The 24,413-nt window shown below is 36.1% G+C and overlaps 2 protein-coding genes across 2 annotated transcripts; both read left to right on the top strand.

Annotated features, from left to right (window-relative positions):
* The first annotated feature begins 12,598 nt into the window (after positions 1 to 12,598).
* On the top strand, positions 12,599 to 13,381 carry LOC107216808 (glutamyl-tRNA(Gln) amidotransferase subunit C, mitochondrial). The gene has a single exon (XM_015654099.2). The coding sequence runs from the start codon at positions 12,974 to 12,976 to the stop codon at positions 13,379 to 13,381; it is 408 nt and encodes a 135-aa protein (XP_015509585.1). The 5' UTR covers positions 12,599 to 12,973.
* A 36-nt stretch (positions 13,382 to 13,417) lies between these two features.
* LOC107216807 (DNA polymerase subunit gamma-2, mitochondrial) lies at positions 13,418 to 23,230 on the top strand. Its single transcript, XM_015654098.2, has 2 exons — positions 13,418 to 13,960; positions 22,522 to 23,230. The coding sequence occupies exons 1-2, from the start codon at positions 13,418 to 13,420 to the stop codon at positions 22,930 to 22,932; spliced, it is 954 nt and encodes a 317-aa protein (XP_015509584.1). The 3' UTR covers positions 22,933 to 23,230.
* The last annotated feature ends 1,183 nt before the right edge of the window (positions 23,231 to 24,413 follow it).

Consider the following 24,413-nt stretch of genomic DNA (forward strand, 5'->3'; position numbering starts at 1 on the left):
TTCAAATTTATACAGCATCTTTAATATGTTATAAGCCAGCGATTGAACTAGAATTATCATGATTGCTTCGATAGTTTTTTTCGTACGAGCGAAAAACTTAAGAAAAAATGAGTAAAAAATAGAATGTAATTTTCAAAAGTGTATAAAAATGTCAATTTTTGTAATTTAAAATTCACTCTAGTTCAATCGCTAGTCTTGAATATGAAGATTAAAATGCCGTTTGGTTTTTTGATTTCAGATAAGCAGAACAGCCGCAATCTTGGTTACCGTCAAGCACCTCTTCTACTTGATGTCTTCCTGTCGGCCACTATAGCTGCTATTCTATTATATATTTTGACTTTAAAAAATTTGTAAAGCTCATTTAAATGTTGATAAAGATTATGCAAAAACAATGAGATTGATTATTTCGATGCTTTGCCCGTAAAAAATTGTTGAAAAAGCCATAAAAAAACAGCCGAGAAACTAGAGGACCCCCTTAAAATGCGATGGACAACCTGATTCAATCACCCATTTTGAATAAACTGGATTTTATTCTTAATAAGTAATTTAATAATGTTGTGCACCCTTTTGGTGTGCCCAAGCAGCCCCAGTTTAGGATTCACAATTTGTCTGACATGTCAAATAAATAATCGTTATAACCCTACACGCATTTCGTTCGGAAAGAGAAATATTAGGTTTTAATGAACATTGCACTTATTTTTGACTGATTGAAAGTATTGTTTACAAACGCATTTTGTCATAGCACGTACAGCTGTTCAAAGCTAGGCTCCGCATACTTGACAGGTAAATAAAACTATCTTGATTTTTTATCAATGCAGTTGTTTGGAAATTGTTTGGGCAAGTTTAGGAATGTATTTTTATAGCTTAGGAAATGATAGTTTATTTTTGATTAATAAAAGTCTGTTGAGCGTATAGTTAGCAGGCTTAGTTAAAACAAGAAAAAATAATTTTTATCTGCATTTAAGTGGAAATCGTTTGGGAAATACGTCTGTAGTAATCTCAACATTTGGTAAATTTTATTATATATTAAAAACATTAATTTACCATCGAATAATTCAGAACGAAATGCATGCGTTACCGGATGCGTGCGCATTTTTCTACTCTATCGACTGTACTCACTGTACCGATTGAATTATGGAACTTTATTTCCAATTCCTTTTATTACTATTACTTCCAACCATTTTGGAGCATTGGAGCTGATTAGAGCTTTAGGAAGTAATATTGTCACACATACAGTCAAGTAAAATGTCAAATAAAATTATTTCTATCCGTTTATTACCTGTAAACAGATATTTAAAATGGTTTGTATAAATGTTACAATTGTTGATTTTACACCACATCAACAAAGTCGCTATTACAGCATTGTTATAGTTCAACGTCTTCATCACCAATGCCCTTTATACATTGCAGGATGGTAAAGGATCTGTACAGAACATTGACATATAGTATGGACTACGCTTAGGCCAGTAGAATACGGCCAGTTGGTAGAAAGAGATAGCCACTGGTGGCGGTCAACTTCCGTCTCTTTCTTTTCGTAAGCGTAGCAATATGATAGAGAGAGAAAGCAATTGACCCCCACCTCATTCCCTCTGTCTAAATCTAGCGGACACTTTTCGAAGGCCTTCATGTTGGGATTGCATAGCCATGCTACATGTCGATGGTACAGAGTCATCTGGCTTGCAGCAATCGTCGATCCATTTCACGAGGTAGATCAATTAATTTTGTAAAGTGAAGACTACCTGTTTATTTTTGACTTTGTCGGCATTATTTACCTGACATCTTGATTTTCTAATCATATTGTTATATTTTGATAATTCTTTTACTATTTTTGTTTACAGATAATACTTCGACTAAATGTGAAATTGCTGTTAATTGGAAACAGAATCTAAAGATTAAGTGGCAAGGGTGGTGAAAAGGAGAAAATGGTCTTGGCAAAGTTGGGTGGTACTGTTGCCAACAAGACTTTTGAGTCGCTGGTCAAATCTATAAATTCTGGCAGGAAGTAACTCCAGTAAAGACTTACAGAGCAAGCGAGTCAATGAGTCCAAAACTGAGCGTCAAGGATGGATAGTCAAAATTAAAGCACGTTCAAGTGTGTTAGCGGATGAGTATTTAGAAAAAGAAGAAAATGATTCTCTCGACAAATGATGCCGATAAGTAGCCCTGTATTTTTATACAAAAAATAAAAAAATTAACAATCAACTGGAATAAAATAATCTTCAGCAGAGTGTTTGATCAGAAAAACAATCAATCCAGTGAAGTAGCTATTTCAATATGTCGTATTGGAAATTGTACATTGCATATACGAAGTTAATTAAAGCAATTGTCTTTCGATATTTTCCAGATACTGCGTCACGTCGCTGGATCAGCATATTTTTTGCAGTTGACACAAATTGACAGGGGGAAGTTCAGAACATTAACACAATGAGATATCACAAATAAAATTGTCTAATTAAAGACTCAAATGTTGTAAAAACAGTAAAATACGATGTATAATTATTAGGGTGGTCCTTATTTGGGGTGCTGATGAATTTCGACAAGTGCGCCCCCTAGACACGTTCGAAATAAATGAACAAAAAATGTGTGCGAAAACGGAGCGCTGTAGTCCAATTAGAAGACGTGCCTCTAAGCTCGTTTTGTTTTTCATTTGAATAACATGGATTTTTAGACTACTTCAATTATTATGTTTTAAAAAATTCTTTTTTCACATAAATCTGTTGTTCATGGGTACAACTACGCGTGTATTTTTCCACAAGTCGTTATCACAACCTTTACGCCCCCCCATCCCCCTGATATTACACACGACGGCAAATTGATCAACGTGAGAATACCTCTTTTTAGCCGCTTGGTGCTTGACAGTATTTCACCAATTAAAAGGCAGTCTTATCTATTGAGATAAACGACTCGTTTATTGCAGTGTCGAATGTCTCGAGGTTTAAGGGAGCAGGTTGTTTTCGGATATAAATAACGATAGACACCATCAAGCATGTACAAACGAAAGATAAGGTTTTATTATTTTAATAATGCACGAAAACGTGTTATACTCGATAGCTGATGTTAGACGACTGACTCGCCTTCCGGCCGCGTTCTCGCATAACGCCTCTCTCGGCCACGCATGGGAACATAGTTAATGATGGCGTCGCATCGAGTGCGCACGCAGGCGCGCGACTATTCGAAAAGTCCGATAACCCCTTTTTTTTACTCAATATTACCTACGTCATAAGTTTGTAAAAAAAAATAATTGTACATGTGGGAAAAAATATGTATTTCAATTAGTGTATTTAAAAACACATCGTTTATACTTTATACTTTTTTAAAAAGTAATAATTAAAATTAAAATGTTTTTATCGCCGTCTGTTTTTCTGGATCGGGAAAGATTTTACGATATTCCGAGATCCATGAACAACAGATTTATGTGAAAAAAGAATTTTTTGCGTTCATGGGGACAACTCAAAAACATAATGACTGAAGTAGTCTGAAAATCCCATGTTATTCAAATGAAAAACAAAACGAGCTTATAGGCACGTCTTCTAATTGGACTACAGCGCTCCGTTTTCGCACACATTTTTTTTAATTTATTTCAAACGTGTCTAGGGGGCGCACTTGTCGGAATTCGTCAACACCCCAAATAAGGACCACCCTAATAATTATCTGTACTACCAAAAGTTTCAATTTTAATATCAGGATAACACAGTTTTCTTGCACATATTTTGTGGCATTAACGTTTCAAACTTGAACCACATATAAATTGTACGTTTTGTGAAATTTCATGAATTTCTGGGATCTCACGGCTAATGGCGTTCCTTTCTAAGTAGGGAAGATTTCTTTCAAACGTTTGACAATAACTGTACCTACCTGTCTGTTGTCTGAGTCCTGTTGTTGAAAATTTCTGTATCAAATTTCCTACACTGTGTTGGAAATTTTATGCAGATACGGAATAATGAATTTACAATACATTTACTGTTTAATCAAATCATAAATACACTAAATTTACTGCAAAAATTATCAAATTCAAAATACATTTTTGTGTTTTTCTAAAAATTTTAGTAAAATCAGAAATTTCAATTGGAAGACAAATATATAGTTATTCAAGTTGCAACAACAAATTTGTGAATTCACAACCAGAATTCGTAAATTTGCATTTCTTTTGTATAGTAAATATATTGAAAATTAAAAATCGTTTTTAACAGTGATGTCCTGTCCAGGTTTGAAATTGTTGAGAAAGTTAATTTGGTATATTTATATTTTTCCCCTACCTCTGTGTTTTCTTGTAGCTTCTATTCAATAAAAGCACAAAACTTTTCACCTTGAGACCGTTGACTGAGGATATTCAGTAACAATTGTCACTCGGACTGCATCGGCATCTTTTTGTTTCGGATGCAATATCGAATCACCCGCCCGTCTGCATGACCTACGGAGCATACGCTGCGGTTTTTTCCAGTTTTTTTGATAATTAGGCAGGATCAAATCTCTAAATTGTCAGAATCCTCATAAACAATCAAGAAGTAATGAGAAGCGATTATCACTCGAACCGCATCGGCATCTTTTTGACTCTGATAAAATTTCGAATTCATCCAGCGTTGCCAGATTGAGCGATAAATCGCGATTTGGGCTACGTGGAGCGCCACTATGCGACCAAATTTGGAGGTATTGCGATTGTCGCAATTTAGGCGATTTAGATTTTTTTTTCAAGCGATATTTGGGCGACCCGGAGCCGTACCTTATGACCAGATTTGGAGGTTATGCAATTGGCGTAATTGGGTGGTTTAGATATTTTTTTGCAAATTTACAAATTTGTATCAACCACGGGTCGAACGGTTGGGAGAACACTAGGCATATAATATAATAATTTTAAAAACGTACCTGAATCGTATGTATATATTGATTATCAAAGTAGTGTGTGCGCTTCCTGCAATTTGTACTCCAAATTTACAATGTTGCTAATTTATAAATTTGTATCAACTATATTTCGAACGGTTGGGAGGACACTACGCATGTAATATAATAATTTGAAGAAAAATTGTTTTTCATAAGAGCAAAATCTTATTTTTTGTGTCTTATTCTTTTCAAATTCTTGGCACTTCGGTTTGTGCGATTTTGGGCGACCTCGAGCGCTATCTCGTAATTGTGATTTTGGGTGACTTGAGCGCCACCTATGCGCGACTGGCCTGGCGACTAATCTGGCAACGCTGACTTCATCACCCATCGACATAACCTACAAATCAGATGCTCTAGTCTTTTCCAGTTTACTCGTTAATTAGGCAGGAGCAAATTGCTAAATCGTACATATGCTTATAAACCACCAAAAAACAATCACGAGTATAGTCAAGTTCGGCCTAATTATCATTTTTCGACACAGATACGAGTTCGAATCAGCCGACCCCCGAATATTCGGTGCGGAACGAGTGGGCTTTGCTTTTCCCAGTTTCCTCGATAACTGCGAAGGAGCAAATACCGAAACTAATCGACAATTCTTAAGTAATCACGGAGCAATAAGGAGTAATTCGCCGCCGTGAAAAATTATAATTTTTTTGTCGGGTACATGCGTTCGAAATGCTGCTACCCGACCCCTCGTTACGCAATGAGAATGTGTCGTTTTTCACCGTTTTCTTGGAAATTGTGACGGAGCAAATAAGGAAACTGTGAGATTATTGATCAGAAATCGAGGAGAAATCAGAAGCAATTGCAGCTCGGACCGCATCGACATGTTCTTATTCCGGATAAAATTTCGAATCAGCCGCCTGTCTGCATAACCTGCGGAGCATACGCTGCGGTTTTATCCCGTTTTTTCGATAATTAGGCAGGAGCAAATGTTTAAATTCTCAATATCTTCATGAACAATCGAGGAGCAATTAACAGCGATTGTCACTCGGACTGCATCGACACCTTTTTGGTTCGGATACAATTTCGAATTCGCCGCCCATCGACATAACCTACAAATCAGATGCAGCGTTGTTTTTCCAGTTTTAACGGAAGCCATGAGGGAGCAAATTACGAGATTTGCCGAGCAATCACCAGCGATTCAGGAGCAATTATCGGATTATTCATATCTCAATTCCTCCAAGACATATATCAAAATGAATTCGACCATACTTCGCAATTAGCGTTAACTGAAGAATACATGTTGCGCTTTTGTTTTGGATATTGAGAGAAAATAAATAAGTAACCCTTATTCAAGTATTTGGGTGCTTTATTTAGAAATAAGAACAAAAAGGTGCCTTTTCTTATTCGGCAGACATACATATAAATATTAAGTCATGTTTGAGGTTCAATATTTTCATGCAACAGACAATGAATTTGTGTTAAAACAAAAGATTCAGACAGATTCTGTTGATACTTTATTTACTTGACTGACTGAATGAGTTACTTTTTTTTGGCTCTATAAGCCTACTGTACTAAAACTTCAGGCGTATTCACATCTTCTTTCTTATCATATAAATCCGTAGGTCTAGTTTTTATGAATTTAGAGTAATTTATCTTAACAATATACAACGCATTTAGCAAACCCTCTTTTCGTTTGTTGCTGATTCATTCGCAAACAATGCAGAAGCAATTTATCAAAATAATAGAATAACAAGAAGCAAGTCAGAGATTATCCTGTTGCGATAGAATAACGAACGTCTTGTCACCCACATTCAATTAAACATGGCGCCATTTTACTGGAAATGTTACCGTCTCACGATACCTGCAACGTTTTTTTTTCGGATGTTCTCGAAAATTATGAGGGAGCAATTGAGAGCAATTAAGGGGCAATTAAACTGTACACGAATTTCCCGGAATTCCACGATTTTCGAAAATTCGCGGAACACCCGGCTGCTGCCGGATATGCATTTTCGTTTTTATCAATTTTCTTGAAAACCGCGTGGGAGCATATAATGAAAAATAGAGATCAATTAAGAGCTAATTGGCAGAATTTTTCGGCATAAAATTTTTTTTTTAATTCGAAGTTCGCAGGCCAACTTCACATAGGTGTAAACTGTAACGAAAAATAACCCAGCGTTATAAGTCTTTATGTATCCTCAGTCAGTGTAATGGGTAAGAAAACCATACTTTAATACTGTATAACAATATTCCGTCTTTTCTGATTTTATCTGGTTAATGCGATTGAACCATAGACTTATAGAGATAGACTGGGCGGTCCGTGTACCGAACTGAAGCCCTTGTGACCTCGGTACGGTACCTGGTGGAAATTTCCAGATGCTAGACACTGGAAGCGATCACATAGCTGCAGTTAGACTCATATCAGTAGTTTGGGTCACCAATTACCGATAACGTATTGAAATACACCGGACAACGGTCATCTATCGCTCTAATCATACGAACCGAGGAAAGAGTAATTGTTAAATGAAAGGTTTAAATTGGCTTACCTTTGGAGAATGATCTGGATATGATGAATTGCAGCGTAGATAGCAGAGAGGATTTAACGGAATGTAGTTGTTAGATCTTAAATTAATGTGACAAAATGGAGCGGGAAGCTCGCTGGAGTTTAGACAGAGTAACTGCGTAGAAAATGTTTGAATGCAAAAGGTAAAAGGATTTTACCGCGACATTGTACCGAGGACAAGATTACTAATCTAGTGGTAGAAACCAAGAGGACGATCCGATGATCGGCTGCCGTTTTTGTGGGTATCGATCGCTGCGCAAAACGATCCCCCTCTTCGACTCTTTGTCAACTTCTGCGCACCTTCCCCCTTTTTCTAGGAATTAAAACTAGGGTAGGATCTTTGGGTAGGATATCTTCGTCGCATGTTCGTCCGTGATCATAGCTGTTTAGCTATTATTATATTGCGAGCTTTTTATGTATGGCATAACGCCATCTTGGTGCGACGGTGTGGGCGTAGAGTCGTTGCGCCATCAGCTTCCTATCCATGTGGGTTTTGGTGTTGGGGCAGCAAACCCCCTTGGCTACCGTGCTTCCACCCCCCTTTTCGTAGGCGTTAGGACCGGGGCCGATTTTAGCTGCTATTTCCTAATATGGTGATCACAATGCACGTGCGCTAGAGATGACTCATGTTTCGTGGTGGTGTCATATATTGCGGACATTGGTGCTGTGTGCACTCGAGCACTGGTCGCGCATGCGCGGGACACGCGAGTCGTGTATGCCAGTTACGGTCTTACATACAGGTCTGGCAAGGAAGGTAGTGGGGGTGGTTCATTTCACGGCCGGTTATTTATCTCACTTTGTGGCCGCCAGTTCGGCGTTTTGATCGAGGATAATCAACGCGTGCACAATGCAGCGCCAACGTAATAATAATATTATTATTGGCACTTTTGCATCCCTACTATCCCCTACCCCACGTACATCCCTAAATAACAGCGCCGCGACATGGCTATTTCAAACACTAAAAACCACGGACAGCAAGAGAACCACGCCGCTCTGTAGAAAATTGGCTTCGTCGCCAGACCTGTATGTAAGGCCCGTATTCATAGTCAGTTCTTAAATTTAAGCACGGTCTTCAGACCCTGAAGTCCTATCTCAAATCATGGTAAACGAGGACTTAAGACCGTGCTTAAATTTAAGAACTGACTATGAATACGGGCCTAAGACCGTGATGCCAGTATACTACACTGCGAGAGAATGCTGAGCGCGCATGCGCGCGATTAGACGAGGATAAAAGAATGGGCCCCATAAGCAGGTTTCTCTTTTTATCCCGCTATCGCATTCACCAACGGGCTACCTCCGAGCTCGCGCGGTCTATTCTTATATGTCTATGGATATGACACTCGTTTCAATTGAATTTTGGTCGGGTTCTAACCACTGAATTAGAGACATACTGGAACGCTTAAGCCAACACTCCATGTATGCGTTGAGCTCCGGCAAACGCATGCGGAAGGCGACTCCATGCACGCGGCAGACTTTAGCGCCACGCCACGTACGGAAATCGAAGATGCGTCGTAAAAATGTATACAAACGATAGCTACATAACCTAAAAGAAAGGAATACTCTGTCCCATAATTCCGGGCGGTTTCTCACGTAATGAATTACAAGTTCATTCACGTCATCACAATTATATTCCATAGTGGAATCTTTTGTTGATGTTATTGATGGTTTTTTTTCATAATCTGTTTTGTACGACATAACCTACGTCGCGTTGACTATTATTTGAGCCATGATTTGAGCTTTGCCAGATTCCGAATGGCACCGAAGGTTCTCGACTTTAGCCGAAAGACGTGCGGTACTGCGGAAAAATTAAAATATTTTGATCTCAACGCAGTGCGGTGCGGCATGCCGGAGGTTGCCGCTGCCGGACTTGCGCCGGGCTCTTGATTGGTCACCGCAGCATTTGCCGGAGCTCAACGCATACATGGAGTCTCAGCTTTAAGCTAAGTACCTTACTCTCGTGACAGGGGTGTAACATCCGACCGGAACGTCCGTATGTTTTATCGACTATTATTACTGCATGTTACTTTTATCAACTAACCAAACTCGAAGTACGAGAATCTTGTAACCATAAGAAATTAAAACAACTGTCTAACTATTTGGAATATCCCTAGATGGAAATAACTATGAAATTCACTAGCCAAGGCTTAAAAACCATGTTACGAGATCTTCGTACTACAGAGAATTATAATACTATTATGCGTTATTATATATCACTATCATATTAACACTGTAATTAACTAACATAATTATATCCAATTATTATATAGCACTCAACAATGCCATTTGTGCATTCGGAGGTGAGAGCTATACTATAAGCAACATACGCTTTACTATATAGCCCGGAGTATAGAAGACTGTAAAACCATAGATAAATGCATAACCAATATAATGTAAAGATAGCACTGCTGCAACCCATAAAACCAGAGGCTGCAAAACCATCAAACCGTGAATGCTAATTACCCAGCATGAACTATACCTTTTTCCGCAACGCCGTATTGTAGGCAACACGCGCAACGTTTTGAAGGCAATGCAGATCTCCAATGTGGAGCCATACAGAGCTTCACCTAGAAAATACATTAGGGAACTTACCGACGAAACGAAAACGTTCTAGAAGCTTCCAAGCCGATTTATATAAGAATTAACAATTACAGAAGGGAGTTATATACAAAAGCACACATGTAAACCTGCTCTAAAGCCATGAATTATCAAATTACTAAATACTCTAAATCTGTTAAGATAGTTATAACACAAACAGCTAAGGATATTCGCAGCAGCGCGATTCTAATAATGTTAAGGGGGGGGTAAGGTTAATTCGGTGAAAAAAAAGCATGTTTTTAAGATTTTTTTTTGACAATACAGATGGTGTTAGTTTATTCAGGCAATCCATACATGATAATGTAACATTTGAACAATATTTCCCTAAATTTTCATTGCAAAATATCAAAAATTGAGCGACTGACGATGAATCTCCGGAGGCGCCTCGAGAAAAAGTTGTTTTGCGGTGCCCATCATAACTCGCAACCAAATCATGTGAAACGAAAAAATCAAAATGCATTTGTTAAAGGAGATGTTTGTCGAGGTATTCACGGGAGGATTTTTTTTTTTTTTGATTTTTCGATTTTTCGTAGCCCTTGGAAGCCAAAAACCAGATTTTCGCTAAAAAAAACGTCTAATTTGTTGTTGTAAAATTGATAATTATTGAAAAAAAAAAAAAGCTCCCGACAATACCTGGTGAAAAATGTGAAAAAACACTGTGCAAAATTTCAAAACGATTGGTCCAGTAGATTTTTAGTTATGGTGGGCACGGACTCCAAAAATGACAAGTCTCAGAAAAACGCTTTAGAGTTTTGCGTACTGAAAAATTCAACATAAAATTCGATAATTTTTTTATACTCCCACAGAGTCGTCGATGCCAGGTCCGTAGAGCAAAAGGCTTCCATCAAGATGGTCTAGAGCATCTTTTTGCATTTGTCTACGCAAAACTCTTTCTTCTTTACTGTCACGCGCTGCTTGCTCCTCTGCTCTACTAATTCGCAACTCGTCAGCTTGTCGTGCCCATTCGAGAGAACTTGGCCCTGTCGGGATGTGCATCTCTTGCATAAAGGCCAGCAAGGCAAAAGAACCTTCATTGAAAGTACATGCAGCTACATGAGCTGCAATTTCAACGATTGTAGCGGTGCCACTGACAGACTTTGGCTAATTTTTCGGGGCATTTTTCGATGTACGAACACGAACGATAACAAAGTAACACTTTCGATGTACGAATTGAAGGAAAACAGAGTCAAAATTTTAGCGTCACTTGTTACTGCTCAGCACGGCGTACAGTGTTTAACTGATGTATATACCATGCCTCGAATATTCTTGACTCTACCTGAACAGACCCGTTTGGTTTTAATTGGGCCGGGTGAGCGCGTCGCGTAACTGTCGGTCAGGTATAAAACCTCATCCCGGAGCAACGGACGCTTACTCATAACTTCCTCAATTTTGCTTCAATCGACTTGAAATTTTAACACAATATTCTTGACATATTGTGCAATCAATTAGAAAAATAAAAAAAAATTGAAAAAAAAAAAAATTTAATACCTTACCCCCCCCCTTAAGCAAATAACAAACTATGTTTTATAAACAATCGCCATTGTACTCCAGGTTAATAACGACAGTAGTCGACTATAATACATATGTAACTCTATATAGAAACAGCCATAAAACTAACAAACGACAGGTAACCAAAATGAAATATGGGCTTTGTAACGAGCAAGATAGCAAAAACATTAAGAGGTAGACAGGAAGAAGTTAAGTGGCTGAGGGGGTCCAGAAAGGGGGCTGGCGCCTCAACGAAAAGCTCACCCAGTTCGGAGAACTACGGAACAAAGCCCACGCACCTACACCACCGCACCGAGCAGCGTTATACCATACAAGACTCCATAATATATTATACCATACGTAAAAACCTACAATATAGTAATAGCTAATGGACTAAGATAACAGGGGTGCATGCACGAGGATGTCGTGCCCTAATTAGTTCCTAGGAAAAGGAGGGAGGTGCGCAAAGGTGACCAAAAAACTAAAGAGGGGGATCGTTCTGCGCAACGATCGCCCCCTATAAAAACGGCGACCGATCACTCGATCGTCCTCTCGGTTTCTACCTCCAGATTCGTGATCTTGTTCCGGTGCAGTCTCGCGGTAAAATCCTTTAGCCTTTTGCATTAAAACTTTCATACAACGTTACTCTGCCCAAAAGTTCAGCGAGCTTCAACTCCATTTTGTCATACTAAGTTTAAGATCTTACACTGTGTAACTCTGCGTTTGTGACTTTTAAATATCAAACTTATAAAATAAACCAAGTTAGTCAAAATATCCAAATATTAAAGTCAGTTATTCCGCTAAAACCTCTCACCAATCTACAAGCCATCGCATCCAGAATACTCTCAAAAAGGTAAGCCAAATTAAATCTTTTATCCAACAATTTCTCCCTCTTCTGTTCGTTCGACTAGAGCGACAGAATGCCCGTTGTCCGGTGTATTTCAATACTTAATCGGTAATTGGTGACCCAAACTACTGATGTGAGTCTAGCTGTAGCTGCGTGTGAATGTTTCCGGTGTCTAACATCTGGAGATTTCCACTAGGTACTGTTCCGACGTCACAGGGGGTCGCAGAGAGAGACAGCTCAACAGGGAATATTTGTCCTTTTCTGTACAGTCCCAACCAGAATGTTATCCTTGTAAACAAAACGCATGACCTGGCTATCAGCGGCATTAATGCATATGGCATGTGAATGTCACAATATTTCAAGCGGTGTACAATGTATTCAGTCATTCGCACTATTGTAAACTATTAGCCATCGTTCCTGTACACCTAAAACCACGGACTTACCCAACACTATCCTCACGCATTTCACGTGTACAAGTATGCGTTTTGATTACGAGGACAACTTTCTGGTTGGGACTGTACAGAAAAAGACAAGGATCCTCTGTTGAGCGATCTCTCTCTGCGAGCGAATATACTACCCCAACAGCGAGAGTAAGCGGTTCAGTATATCTCTATTTCAGTAGTTCTAACGCACGTCATTGCTAGATTTTCAAAGCACTAATGATCAGATTTGGACGTGTTACTTACAATGGATGGAATAGATTCCACCTGCGGCAGTTTACAACTAAATCATCACACGATACCGACAACTTCACTTTGGTTGTAGACAATAAGTCCATCGAACAACTGGAAAGGTTATCTTTGGTAAACTTCGGCAGCGCGGAAGGTATCGCCAGACTAGAATCCGCAATTACTTTTGCTAAGCAACTGTGGTTGGTAGAACTCAACGCCGACATCCAGCCAATGTATACCGTGCTCGAAAATCAAAAACTTAAACTTAGAGACGATCAAGTTTTCGATGGTGGTTACACCAAAAAGGTGTTGAAGAACGCCGCTTTAACAGAGGAAGATTACTTTATAGCTCCACCGGGCAACGTTCCCGTTAATCTCACTACCAACAAATACTAGCTACTGTAAATTCTATATGCAAACTGAAGCAGCGTGATGAAAGCCAATAAAATATTGTCTCTGCTAGGCACAGACTTTCTGACCGTTTCGGAAACAGAATTTATTTATGGCCCTTCTGGACGATTCCTTCTACGAAATGTCGAAGACGTTTGGTGGAAATATTGTGTTGTATCAGAAAAATACAACGTTTATCCAACTCAGATTTCTCAAGTCTCGAGAACCCTACGATATCTCAGGGACTCGAGATGTGACGGACTACCGTTCGGTCTAGCATCAATAGAAACAACTGAAAATGACCAAAGACAAAGCAAAATGCTTGACCTTCCGCTGCCTCCTTTATGCACAAGAATGAGTGTAATGACGTTCGGTGAGAAAACTTCGGCCAAAGATTTATTCTACAGGAAACAGAGAGAGCGCAAGGCTTGGTGGCGCAAGTTCAGCAATAATCCATCCCGATTTGTAACGACAAATTCTGAAAAAAATGAAAATCGTGAAGTTATGAGTATTCAAGCTCATTTGCCATCTCAAGATTTAAGTGTTGAAGTTGTATCATTTGGCAAAGTGGAATGTTATTTGCAGGTACGATGTAAATTCTTAAATCTTAACTATAATATCTGAATCTAATATATTTATTGCTATGAAGATGAAGTTAGTAACGTTACTGTAATGATGCATGTTTACGAAAAATCATTACTTCGCACGTTTTCGAATGTCTGAAATTTAGTCGACTATGATAAACAAGATATACTCATATTTTATGAAGCCAACTCCTTGCAAGTCATTCTAAAATGGCGCAATAATGATTTTTTCCCCGATGTTTTGTTACGTTAACGTTACTAACATCAGCCTCATTTATTCCTTTCTTTATACGTATATTCTTGATGTACAAATGATTTTTTAATATTATAAGGTATATTTGCTAGTATTGCAGTTATCCTAGTGCAAATATTTTTCTGAAAATTTCACATTTTGTGGAGTTTTTCAGAAAACTTTACATATTTTATTTTTAAAGTCAATTCCTGTTACATAAAATTGTAAAACTTTACTGCATTTTTTTACACTTTGTAAAATTTCACTTCAAGTCCTCGCAAGTGTTTAACTTAAAATCTATTCCTTTTTTATTTAGTAGTATAATATCTCAGAAAAGCTCTGCAGATTCTTATACAGTTTGCGTGATTCGTACAAACATTCTTGCAAATTCATCACTGTCGTGCAAGCTGTATCAACACTAAAAAATGTCTAACCTAATTGCATAGTCTCGTGTTCAACATGCACTTTTAACTCAAAGTGAACTGAAAATGGCCTTTTGATTGCTCGAGCGAATTGATTTAGTCGATATCCAATTGCTTCGGGAAAGTACACCAGTTCTTGGAAACCAAAATAATTATGTAAAAAAATTCAGTCAAACCAGGAGAAATTTGGCAGAGAATGCGGAGTATTTCAGTCATGGATAATCCCTCGGTATTTAAATATTGTAAAAGTATCTACAGAGTCAGTTGTGTAAAAAGTTACTATGGGTTTCAGAAAATTCTGGAGAAATGCAGATTCTATTTAGAATGAGTCCTTCAGTATCTGTTTAGCGTCAATAATTTTTCGAGACTTTCAGCTGATTATGTCATAAAATTACAATGTTGCATAGAAAATAAGGTAAAACATTGGCACGGAATTTATATAAATTAGCAGAGAATCGCATTTTTGCTGTATGAATTTGTTTCAGCAAAGTTCAGAGTGTTTGAAGACTTTTTGGAAAAATTTGAAGAATTTCAGAATTATTCTGAAAAATGTGTATCTAGAAGTGAAAACCGTGGTGTAATTAATTCTTTTTTTTTTTAATTTATTTACCATTTCAAACCTACATCAAGGTTTATATCTGCTATACAGAGAGGTAGATTACAATGTAGTTATGTTTTCTTTTGACAATCTTTTTATCCAAATTAATTTTTTATACTTTTAGAATACAATTTTTAAGAAACCTAATCATACTTTTACAGGTTTGTACATTGGGTTCTGTAATTATAGCTTCTACAGATATAGGAAGTTGTAGCTTTAGTTTAACAATTCGTTAATAAAATCAGTGCGTTGTTGGTCGTGAAGCGAGCATCGCCAAAAAATGTGATTGATGTTTCAATTTTCTTTACCATGTTTGCATAAACGAGATGCAACTACTTTTATACTAGCGAGTGATTCAGCTAAGTTATAGTAATTAGTGTAATAGCATTCTCTTTGAATATTTTGTAGAAATCTGTGTGCGGTATTTTAATTATGTTGCAAGAAGCTTCGTTCGTGGCAAATTTGGCAAGTGAGTCGGCATTTTCATTTCCTACCAAACCTATATGGGATAGTAACCAGGAAAACTTGAGAATGTAGCTAGAATATATGTTTATAACTTCATTATACTTTCTTTCAATATCATACTAGGATGGGAGCCCATCGTCGGAAAGTTTACGTCATCAAACAACCGGTTAATACATACTCTATTTGAAAAGATAATTACTAAATGATATTAAACAGTCGGTCTACCTAAGCATATCCTAGTGGGACATCCTTAATGAAGGTAATTTACCTGGCATAAACAGGTATGTGACCTACATTACAAAACATGCAGCGGAAATTTATACAGAATACACAGAAATATGAGTTATTTGAAACTACCTTGATCTGTCTTACTTCACCCTGGTGATTACCCACCTCAGCTAACCAGCCTAAAGGGGTGCATTTTTAGTATCTCACCTACCTCATCAAACATCCAGTTTTTTTTAAATTTTATTTCGAAGTTCTAACCATATACTATACAAATATCTTGGTCTGCCTAAGTAAACACTGGCGCACATGTGGGACAGACCAGATTTATAGGACTATTTGCCTTATCAAGAATTTCAATTGAAACACTGTTCATCATGCAATATTAATACGTAGTATAAGTGCAATATTACCATGCAATTCGGGTAATGAAAGAACATCGTTTTTTGTGTGAAATTTATTGGTTATAATAATAACAGATTAGCGTGAAATAATAATAGATATGGGGACATATTCAACAAGTATTGCAATATTAAAATTAATATTATGTATTATTAGATATGCAATGTGTACAAAACAATGGAAAACGTAAACATATAGTATTATGCAATTATGATTTGAAATTATTTTTTCACACTTATTTGGTAGTATTGGAATCGTAAATGTCTACCGCCGATTGTGAATCTTCATCTTCGCCTAGTTCTCCTTGACTGCATTCCTTATCATCTATAATTACATCATCAATATGTAATGGCGTTCGCTCTCCTTTACACCACAATAGTGTAAGTTCATTATGTTTTAAAAATACACCATGATCTTCTGCAGAAAGATAAATGCATCGCCGATTGGTAGCATTTTACCACATCGTATTGACAAACATAGTTCGTAAAATTTTTTGTTCCAAAAATCGCCAGTAAGGGAGGATGAGACTTGAATTAAATTTTTTTTAATTGTTCATAAAATTGTGGTCCTTAGTTGTCAAAGCCTAGAATTGCTGGAACATTTCTAGACGGGCAGCATTCACACTGATACAGTATTTTGCGTTATATAACTGCACTGTATATTGTTTAATTACTTCAATTTTTTCAGCGTCGAAAATATCATGAGCAGAAGTTAGAGTTAATCACGAATAGAAATATTTCAGCGATTTTATGCTTTGACAATTAAAGCCGACAATTTTATAAACAATTTTAAAAAATTTAATTCAAGTCTCATCCTCCCCTTGCTGGCGATCTTTGGATGAAAAAATTTTACGAACCATTTTTGTCAATACAATGTGGCAAAATGCTACTAATCCGCGATGCATTTATCTTTCTCCAGAAAATCGTGGTTTGTGTTTACAAGATAATAAACTTACACCATTGTGGTATAAAGGAGAACCAACGCCATTACGTATTAATAATGTAATTATACATGATAAGTAATGGCTTGAAGGTGAATTATACAAAGATGAAGATTCATGATCTGCGGTAGACATTTACGATTCCGATACTAACAAATAACTGTGAAAAATTAGTTTCAAATCATAATTACGTAATACTCTATGTTTACTCTATTTTTACTCTTCCATTGTTTTGTACACATTACATAATTTATAATACTGTAATTTTAATTTTAATATTGCAATACTTATTTAACATTTTCTCGTATCCATTATTATTTCACGCTAATCTGTTATTATTGTAACCAATAAATTTCACACAAAACATGATGTTCTTTCATTACTTGAATTGCATGATAATATTGCACTTATATTACATATTAATATTGTATGATGAACAATGTTTCAATTGAAATTCTGGATAAGGCAAATAATCCTATAAATCTTTACTGCCACGCATGTGCGCCAGTTTTTATTTAGGCAGACCAACATATTCGTATAGTATATGGTTAGAAATTTAAATTTAAATTAAAAAAGCCAGATGTTCGATGACGTAGGTGAGATACTGAAATGTACACCTTTAGGGTAGTTAGCTGAGCACTTCCACCAGGGTGAAGCAAGACAGATCAAGGTAGTTTCAAATAACTCATATTTCTGTATAAATTTCAGATACACGTTTCGTATCGTAGGTCACGTACCTGTTTATGTTAGGTAAATTATCTTGATTAAGGATGTCTTGCTAGGATATGCTTAGGCAGACCGACGGTTCAATATTCTTTAGTATGTTTCCGTTTTAATAAAGTAAAAATTAATCGGATGTTTAGTGACGTAAGCTTTCTGAAGGTGGGCTCCTGTACTACATGTTAAGTAGTTTGATGATTTGCTAAGTTTTGAATTTTTTAAGGTTTGAAGAGCACTCAGAAAATCAGAGAAAAGGAATACGTTACAATTGTTTTGTTGGAGAGCAATATCCATGGTATTATTCAGAGCGATACATTCAGCAATGTAGACCGATGCATTAGTGTTGCTACTTTTAGTTACACCTGTATGAAAATTTGCGAGTGAACAAGCAAATCCGACGAATTTGTTTTCTTTGTGTTTGCTGCCATCAATGTATATTGCTAATGCATTACTGTTGTGTAAGAATTAGTCGCGTACAGAGTACGGATTTGTACTGTTCTTAAGTGTTTTCCTAATTCTGTTTCTATAGGTAGAGAGGTTATTACAGTTTCATTATCATGTTCATATATAATGTAGTTGTTTTGTGTTTTGATAACTAACTCATTTTGTCAGGTCATTAAGGTTTGCAATGCATTCTAGTAAAATACGTTTTCTTTTGCATTTCATTGGGCAGGTTTGATACGCTATGTTAGCGTACATCGAAGAGTTTCTGTGAGCAAGCACATTTGTTACGTAACAATTGCCTAGAAGCTTTGCTCGTTCAATTAGTAACATTTTCATATGTCTCACCAGATTTTTGAAAAAATTTGCAAATTTTTCACAATAGATTTATTTTCTTCATTTTGCTAATTAAAAACAAATGCAAATGGTATAATTCCGAAAAATCTGAAACAATGAAATTGGAAACAGTAAAAAGGACTATCCACTCCGGCTCTAAGCTTAAAAATTTTGATTGCTGACACACGATTTTTCAGATTTTTAAATTGTCTTGATTAATACCATGGGTTCGAAAAATTGTAGAAAATAAAAACCGCGTCTGAAAATCTACAAAAAAAATGAGTGCCTTCCGACGTGAGAACAATCATATAAAAAATCGCGGGCCAAATCCGGAGGTCGAGGAACTTTTTTTTTCGAATGCCAAGATCTACAACATATCAAAAATCCAAACGAATTCACTGAAACCCAGTTCTCGTAAGATTATTGTGGGGTTCTTTGTCTAGATCATACTCGAAAGATGAAAAAAGGCTACGCAATGTAGAGCCAAATTTTGCTAGGTACTTTTAACTTGTCTGCAACAAGTTTTCCTTGTGAAAGTGACATGACATCTGGCAGTGGTTCAAAGATAATGTTTTATATTTTCGCGTACATATTCGTAATCTTGTTGACAGTCATTTTTAGAAATTCATATTTTTCTTCAAAATTCTACAGAAAACAATTTTTTCGTTTTCGAGTTGTAAATTTCCTTGATACTTCCAAAAATTCACAGTCTCTATTCGAAGCTATAGATTTCCATGGAAATTCGAACAATTCTATAAATTCACGAAATTTTACTTTCAATATATGATGGCTGGTGGACTTTTATATTTAGGTTTTAGAAGCTTGTTTTTAAGAGAATTCATGGATTTAAAAAAAAAAAATTTCAATTCATTTCTTTATTTGTAATATTTCATGGTTATACATAAATAAATAATCCACACAGAAACAACTATTTTCAATGACCTGCACTTTATTGTAATTTGGTGTAGAAATTAGTTTCACCAGGGTATCCCAATACATATTTATGTACACATGGTATTATTATGGAATAAAGTATGATGCGAATGTTAATATTTGACGAATAAGTATTTGTTTCTTAGATATGCAGGTCAGTGAAAAAATTTCAATTTGTTTACGTTTCGGTTAATATTTAATGTGATAACTAATTAATTTCCAGAAAAATTCGTAGGTATAGTAATTTCCACCAGGGGTATATTTTCTGCGAGTTTAAAAAAATCCGCGGTGTATTTGCATGGGTAGCGCCATATCATTTTTATTGCAAGATTGTAAAATGTATACTTTTTGCATAGTAGCTTTTGTCTTTCGAAACTTTGTGATATTCTATTCCATGATTTTGTAGCAGCCGCAGAGGACTCTTGCAATCTCGTACGAAATACTACGATTTCTATAGCGAGTTGTATAAATTTATGAAATTGGACAAATTTTTCTGAGCGAAAAATTCTGAGTTGCTTGACTAACGCGACTGGTAGTAATTCTTCTTAGAAAGCTGCAATTCATGTACTTTTTTCTCAAAGACTTTTATTTTTTACGCAATTTTATGAATTTGCATTCTATAATTTTTCAACTTGAAGACTGTCTTAGATTTTTCAGTTCTATTAAAGTGAGTATAATTATTCTCAGAATCCTACGAATTATTTATGAAGGAAAATTTTGTTTTGTAGTAGTAGCGAGGGATAGTTATGTTTCGTAGAAAATTTTAACGATTGCAGTTTTTGCTCAAAACATTGTATTTTATTTTATGAAATGTAAGGGTTTATAGGAAATTTTATGAAATTCTGATTCACGATTTTCACATTTCTTTAAAAATTTATGCAATATTGTAGAGAAATTTTACAGAGTTAAACAGAGTTTAATCTTTAAACGGTGGGACTAGTCGACATATCCACCAGCAGTCAATTCGGAGACTCTACATAAGAAATTCATTGTATTTATTTATAAATTTCACGTCTAATAAAAAGTCGATTTTAACTTACATTTCCTCGCCATCGAAAGGTTAACAGAAACATTTTTACCCGGGAAATTTTTAATTACACTTAAAAATTCCTGTGAGAGTGTTTAATCTTCAAGCACTCCTGCAATTGGCAAAAACACCGAGCATGTAGCACATACTTTTGTTAAAGGTAGTCGTTCACGATTTCTGTTGTCGATTATAGAAAGCAATTACACAAGTACTGCCTGATGAAAGAACATCACAGTTTAAGTAAAACAGTGAAATATGCACTTTTTCAGGTATATGCTTCTGAAAGTGAGCAGTATTTCCTACAGCAGTATTTGATAGTATGTGTTATTTGTATGCACCTATATCCTAAAAACTGGTTCAGGCTTCATGCTGCTACACTGGTAGATGAAGGTGAAGTTGGCGGCCAAATGTGTTAAACTTCTTTTCAACTTAATAACACCTTATGGCTTAATGCTTGTGATTCTATAAAAGTGTTGAATTTCTAGAAAATTTACTAATATCTTCAATTTTTGGATTTCGTCACCCTTTTTCGACCTATAGTAGCACGTGTGAGGCCACTTACTCTGGTTGCTGAGTTTGGCGGTATCACTGGCTGCACTGAACCCATTTTTCAGCAATGAGTTCGTTGTGTTTTTATAGCGACTAGAGCAATACATGTATTATCAAAATCCTGCAAACGTTGACTTGCAGGCCTTGAAACACATTATTTCTTCTTCAGATTCAATTTCAATTAGTATTTTTCATTTTAACTCCAAGTTTGAAAATTGACTGATTGTAACTGAAAGAAACTATGTAGAGATAGCCAAGAGTTGCATCAGTTGAGTTTGTTTAATGCGTCGTCTTGAAATTTTGAGGTTTGCTCTCTTGAGAAACTACGCAGTCTTACACGGAATTTGATATATCTTACTGTCTTGTTCGTCATGAGATTGAAGTGAGTAAGATTAACGAAACGAAATATTGAGAAAAAAATCAATTTTTTCAAGTTTAGTAGTTGACCAAGGTTTTAAAATGTGAGTATTCCTTGCTTCATTACAGTTTACTGGATTTCGAACAATTCTGTAAAGTTATGGAATAATAATTTCGCTAAATATAGACTGTTACACTAATGTTACAAACTTCAATCTCATTATTTATTACAAACACACGATGAGGTTGAAGTTCCTAACATTGATGTATCAAAACGTTTTTTGTTTCTACAAAATAATTCTGAAGTTGCAAAATACAGATTATTTTTCAGAGTTTCGTAATGTAGCATGTTACATGAGATGTGAAACTTTTACATTTTTTATCATAGGCTGCAGAGAAATGTTTCATCCTTTTATCATATTCTGTATACAGGGTATTCTATCTCAAATTATATTTTATGCTCTATCACATAAAGCATGCAGGCATAGGAAGTGTTGACCATGAATAATTTTTAATTTGTTTACTTAGCCACATATAAACAGAATAATCAATTTAAGGTACCACCTTGGATTTATTTGCTCCAACATTGATATTCCGCTTTACTGTTAATTTTTTATATTCTACAAATAATTCAACTAAGCAACTAAGTTTTTTTTTACTGAGTCGTTTTTCATGATAAACGAATACCATTTGGTTTTCATTTTACAATCTACATCATGCTAAAAGTTCAGATCATGTTATCTCAAAGTATGAAGTGGAAGCCACTTGCTGATAAATATAGTGTCGATAATATAGAGTTGCTAATTTACTGAAAAATCCTGAGAATAGACTGCAAACCATATGTCTATTTGACTTTTGATAGAGCTGTGTGATATGTTCTCGTTATTGTTTAACCAATATGTATTTAAATTGCAGAACTGTCAGAGCGGCAGTATCAGTGAGGCGTACATCGTTGAGCACACAACATCTCTAGAGCTTGCTGTTTTAACACTTTTATGTGACGGGTACGCGGAGGATAAGAAATCATTACATCTTCACCCAAAACTTGCTCCATACAAAGCATTAATTATGCCAGACAATACTGGCAATGAAGAGTTACTTCAGCTTGTCGTGTACCTCAATAATCAATTGAAGGCGGAGAGTCTAAACACAATTGTTTCTTCAACTAGCAATGATGTGCATGTTCTTCAAGTTCCATACATGATCTTAGTAGATAATGACAGTCTTAGAACTGGTATTGTTCAAGTAACAAATCAGTTGACTACTATCAGTGAAAGAGTGCACATAACTGATTTAGTCAAGAACATTGCCGCATGTTGCACTTGAATGATGAGCGATAATGTTTGTAAATGAACAATGTACTTGGAAATAATAATAGAAATAATGATAACGATGATGATGATAATAATAATACCACATAGCTCCAGCTGGGGGTGGTCACACAGGAGGTGGCGGTTTAGTGGGTAGGCCAATCGGGAGTCGCACATGAATGCCAGCCCATACGACTGGCGCGATTGTGTTACTTGGATTCCGCAACTTCACAGATAAAAAAAAAAAACAAAAAAAAAATCGATATTGATGGTGATAGCAATAATAATGATAATAATAATAATAATAATCACAACTAAAATCCCCTATATCCGATAGGGTATGACACCAGGAAGTTTTCTATACACTTGTGCGGGGCAAAGGAGGAGATGGATCAGTGACTATCATAATGTGTTTGCAGCCATCTTAAAATGTTCAATAGAAATACCCGCATGTATACAAGGGACAAAAAAAACTATAGAATATTCTGCCCAATAGCTGGACTGAATTGAAAACTCGACTCGTCGATCCCATGTCAGAATGGCGTATTTCACACAGCAACCATTAAAAAAACGTTTCAGAAATTTCATAAGGTTTTTTTCTTGGAGAATTTTTATGGAAACCATATATAATTCTCACTACTCTAAGTACAAAGGACTGTTACATCCTGTTAGTGTTTCTTGTTATGAAGCAGTGAGAATAAAAGTAAATCTGGAACTGTGGGAACAAATTGGTTTAATTGATTGAATATTAATTTAGAATGTCTGTGAAAAGTGATATATTGATAGCAGCTCAAGAGGACACAATCGAGATGTTATTAAAAATGGTATGACATACAGTAAAACCTCGTTTATCCGAGCTAATGTGGGAAGGAGGTGTCTCAGATAAGCGAAAACTCGGACAACACCAAAGAAATGAAAAATTTGAATCAGTTTTTATGTATTTGAAATGGTAGAATGAAATTTAATCACAAAAGTATATAAAAGTGAATATCTAACGAACGTAGATTAATCTTTAGGGTACAAAGCATTGTTACTACATATAAACAACAAAGTAGCAATCGCAAAATATTTCGCGCGTACAGCAGAGACACAGCGAATTATCCGAATTTTTCCGTATTATCCGAGCGTATACCTCAATTAATGCGGAGTTCTTGGATAAGTCTGTTACCTCGGATAACGCGGAGACTCGGTTCATCGAAGACCGGATAAACGAGGTTTTACTGTACTTGATGTTACCATTGTAGTATGCTTCTAGCACTAGAATTTTGGTGTATGATTTACAGATAATCTCGGCTCTTGGGGTACAGATCAGTAATCAGGGTGACGACAATTTTATTGAAATGATATTCCCTGATTTTTCCCTGGCTCTTCCTGCCAGAAATGTTAGTATTTCCTGATATTTTACCAACGAGCTTTTGAAATATCAAGCAGCTTTTACGTTCAACAGCGCCTAAAATTGTGTACCTGGAAAGAGGCAGGAGGTATAAAAGTTGAACA

This window comes from Neodiprion lecontei, chromosome 3, assembly GCF_021901455.1.
Source record: "Neodiprion lecontei isolate iyNeoLeco1 chromosome 3, iyNeoLeco1.1, whole genome shotgun sequence".
Lineage (NCBI taxonomy): Eukaryota > Metazoa > Arthropoda > Insecta > Hymenoptera > Diprionidae > Neodiprion > Neodiprion lecontei.

Bases quoted from the DNA above. Each gene is read 5' to 3' on its own strand.
- LOC107216808 (XM_015654099.2), top strand. From the start codon at position 12,974: ATGATCAGATTTGGACGTGTTACTTACAATGGATGGAATAGATTCCAC.
- LOC107216807 (XM_015654098.2), top strand. From the start codon at position 13,418: ATGAAAGCCAATAAAATATTGTCTCTGCTAGGCACAGACTTTCTGACC. The intron at 13,961-22,521 runs GTACGATGTAAA...TTTAAATTGCAG, and splicing joins AAGTGGAATGTTATTTGCAG to AACTGTCAGAGCGGCAGTAT.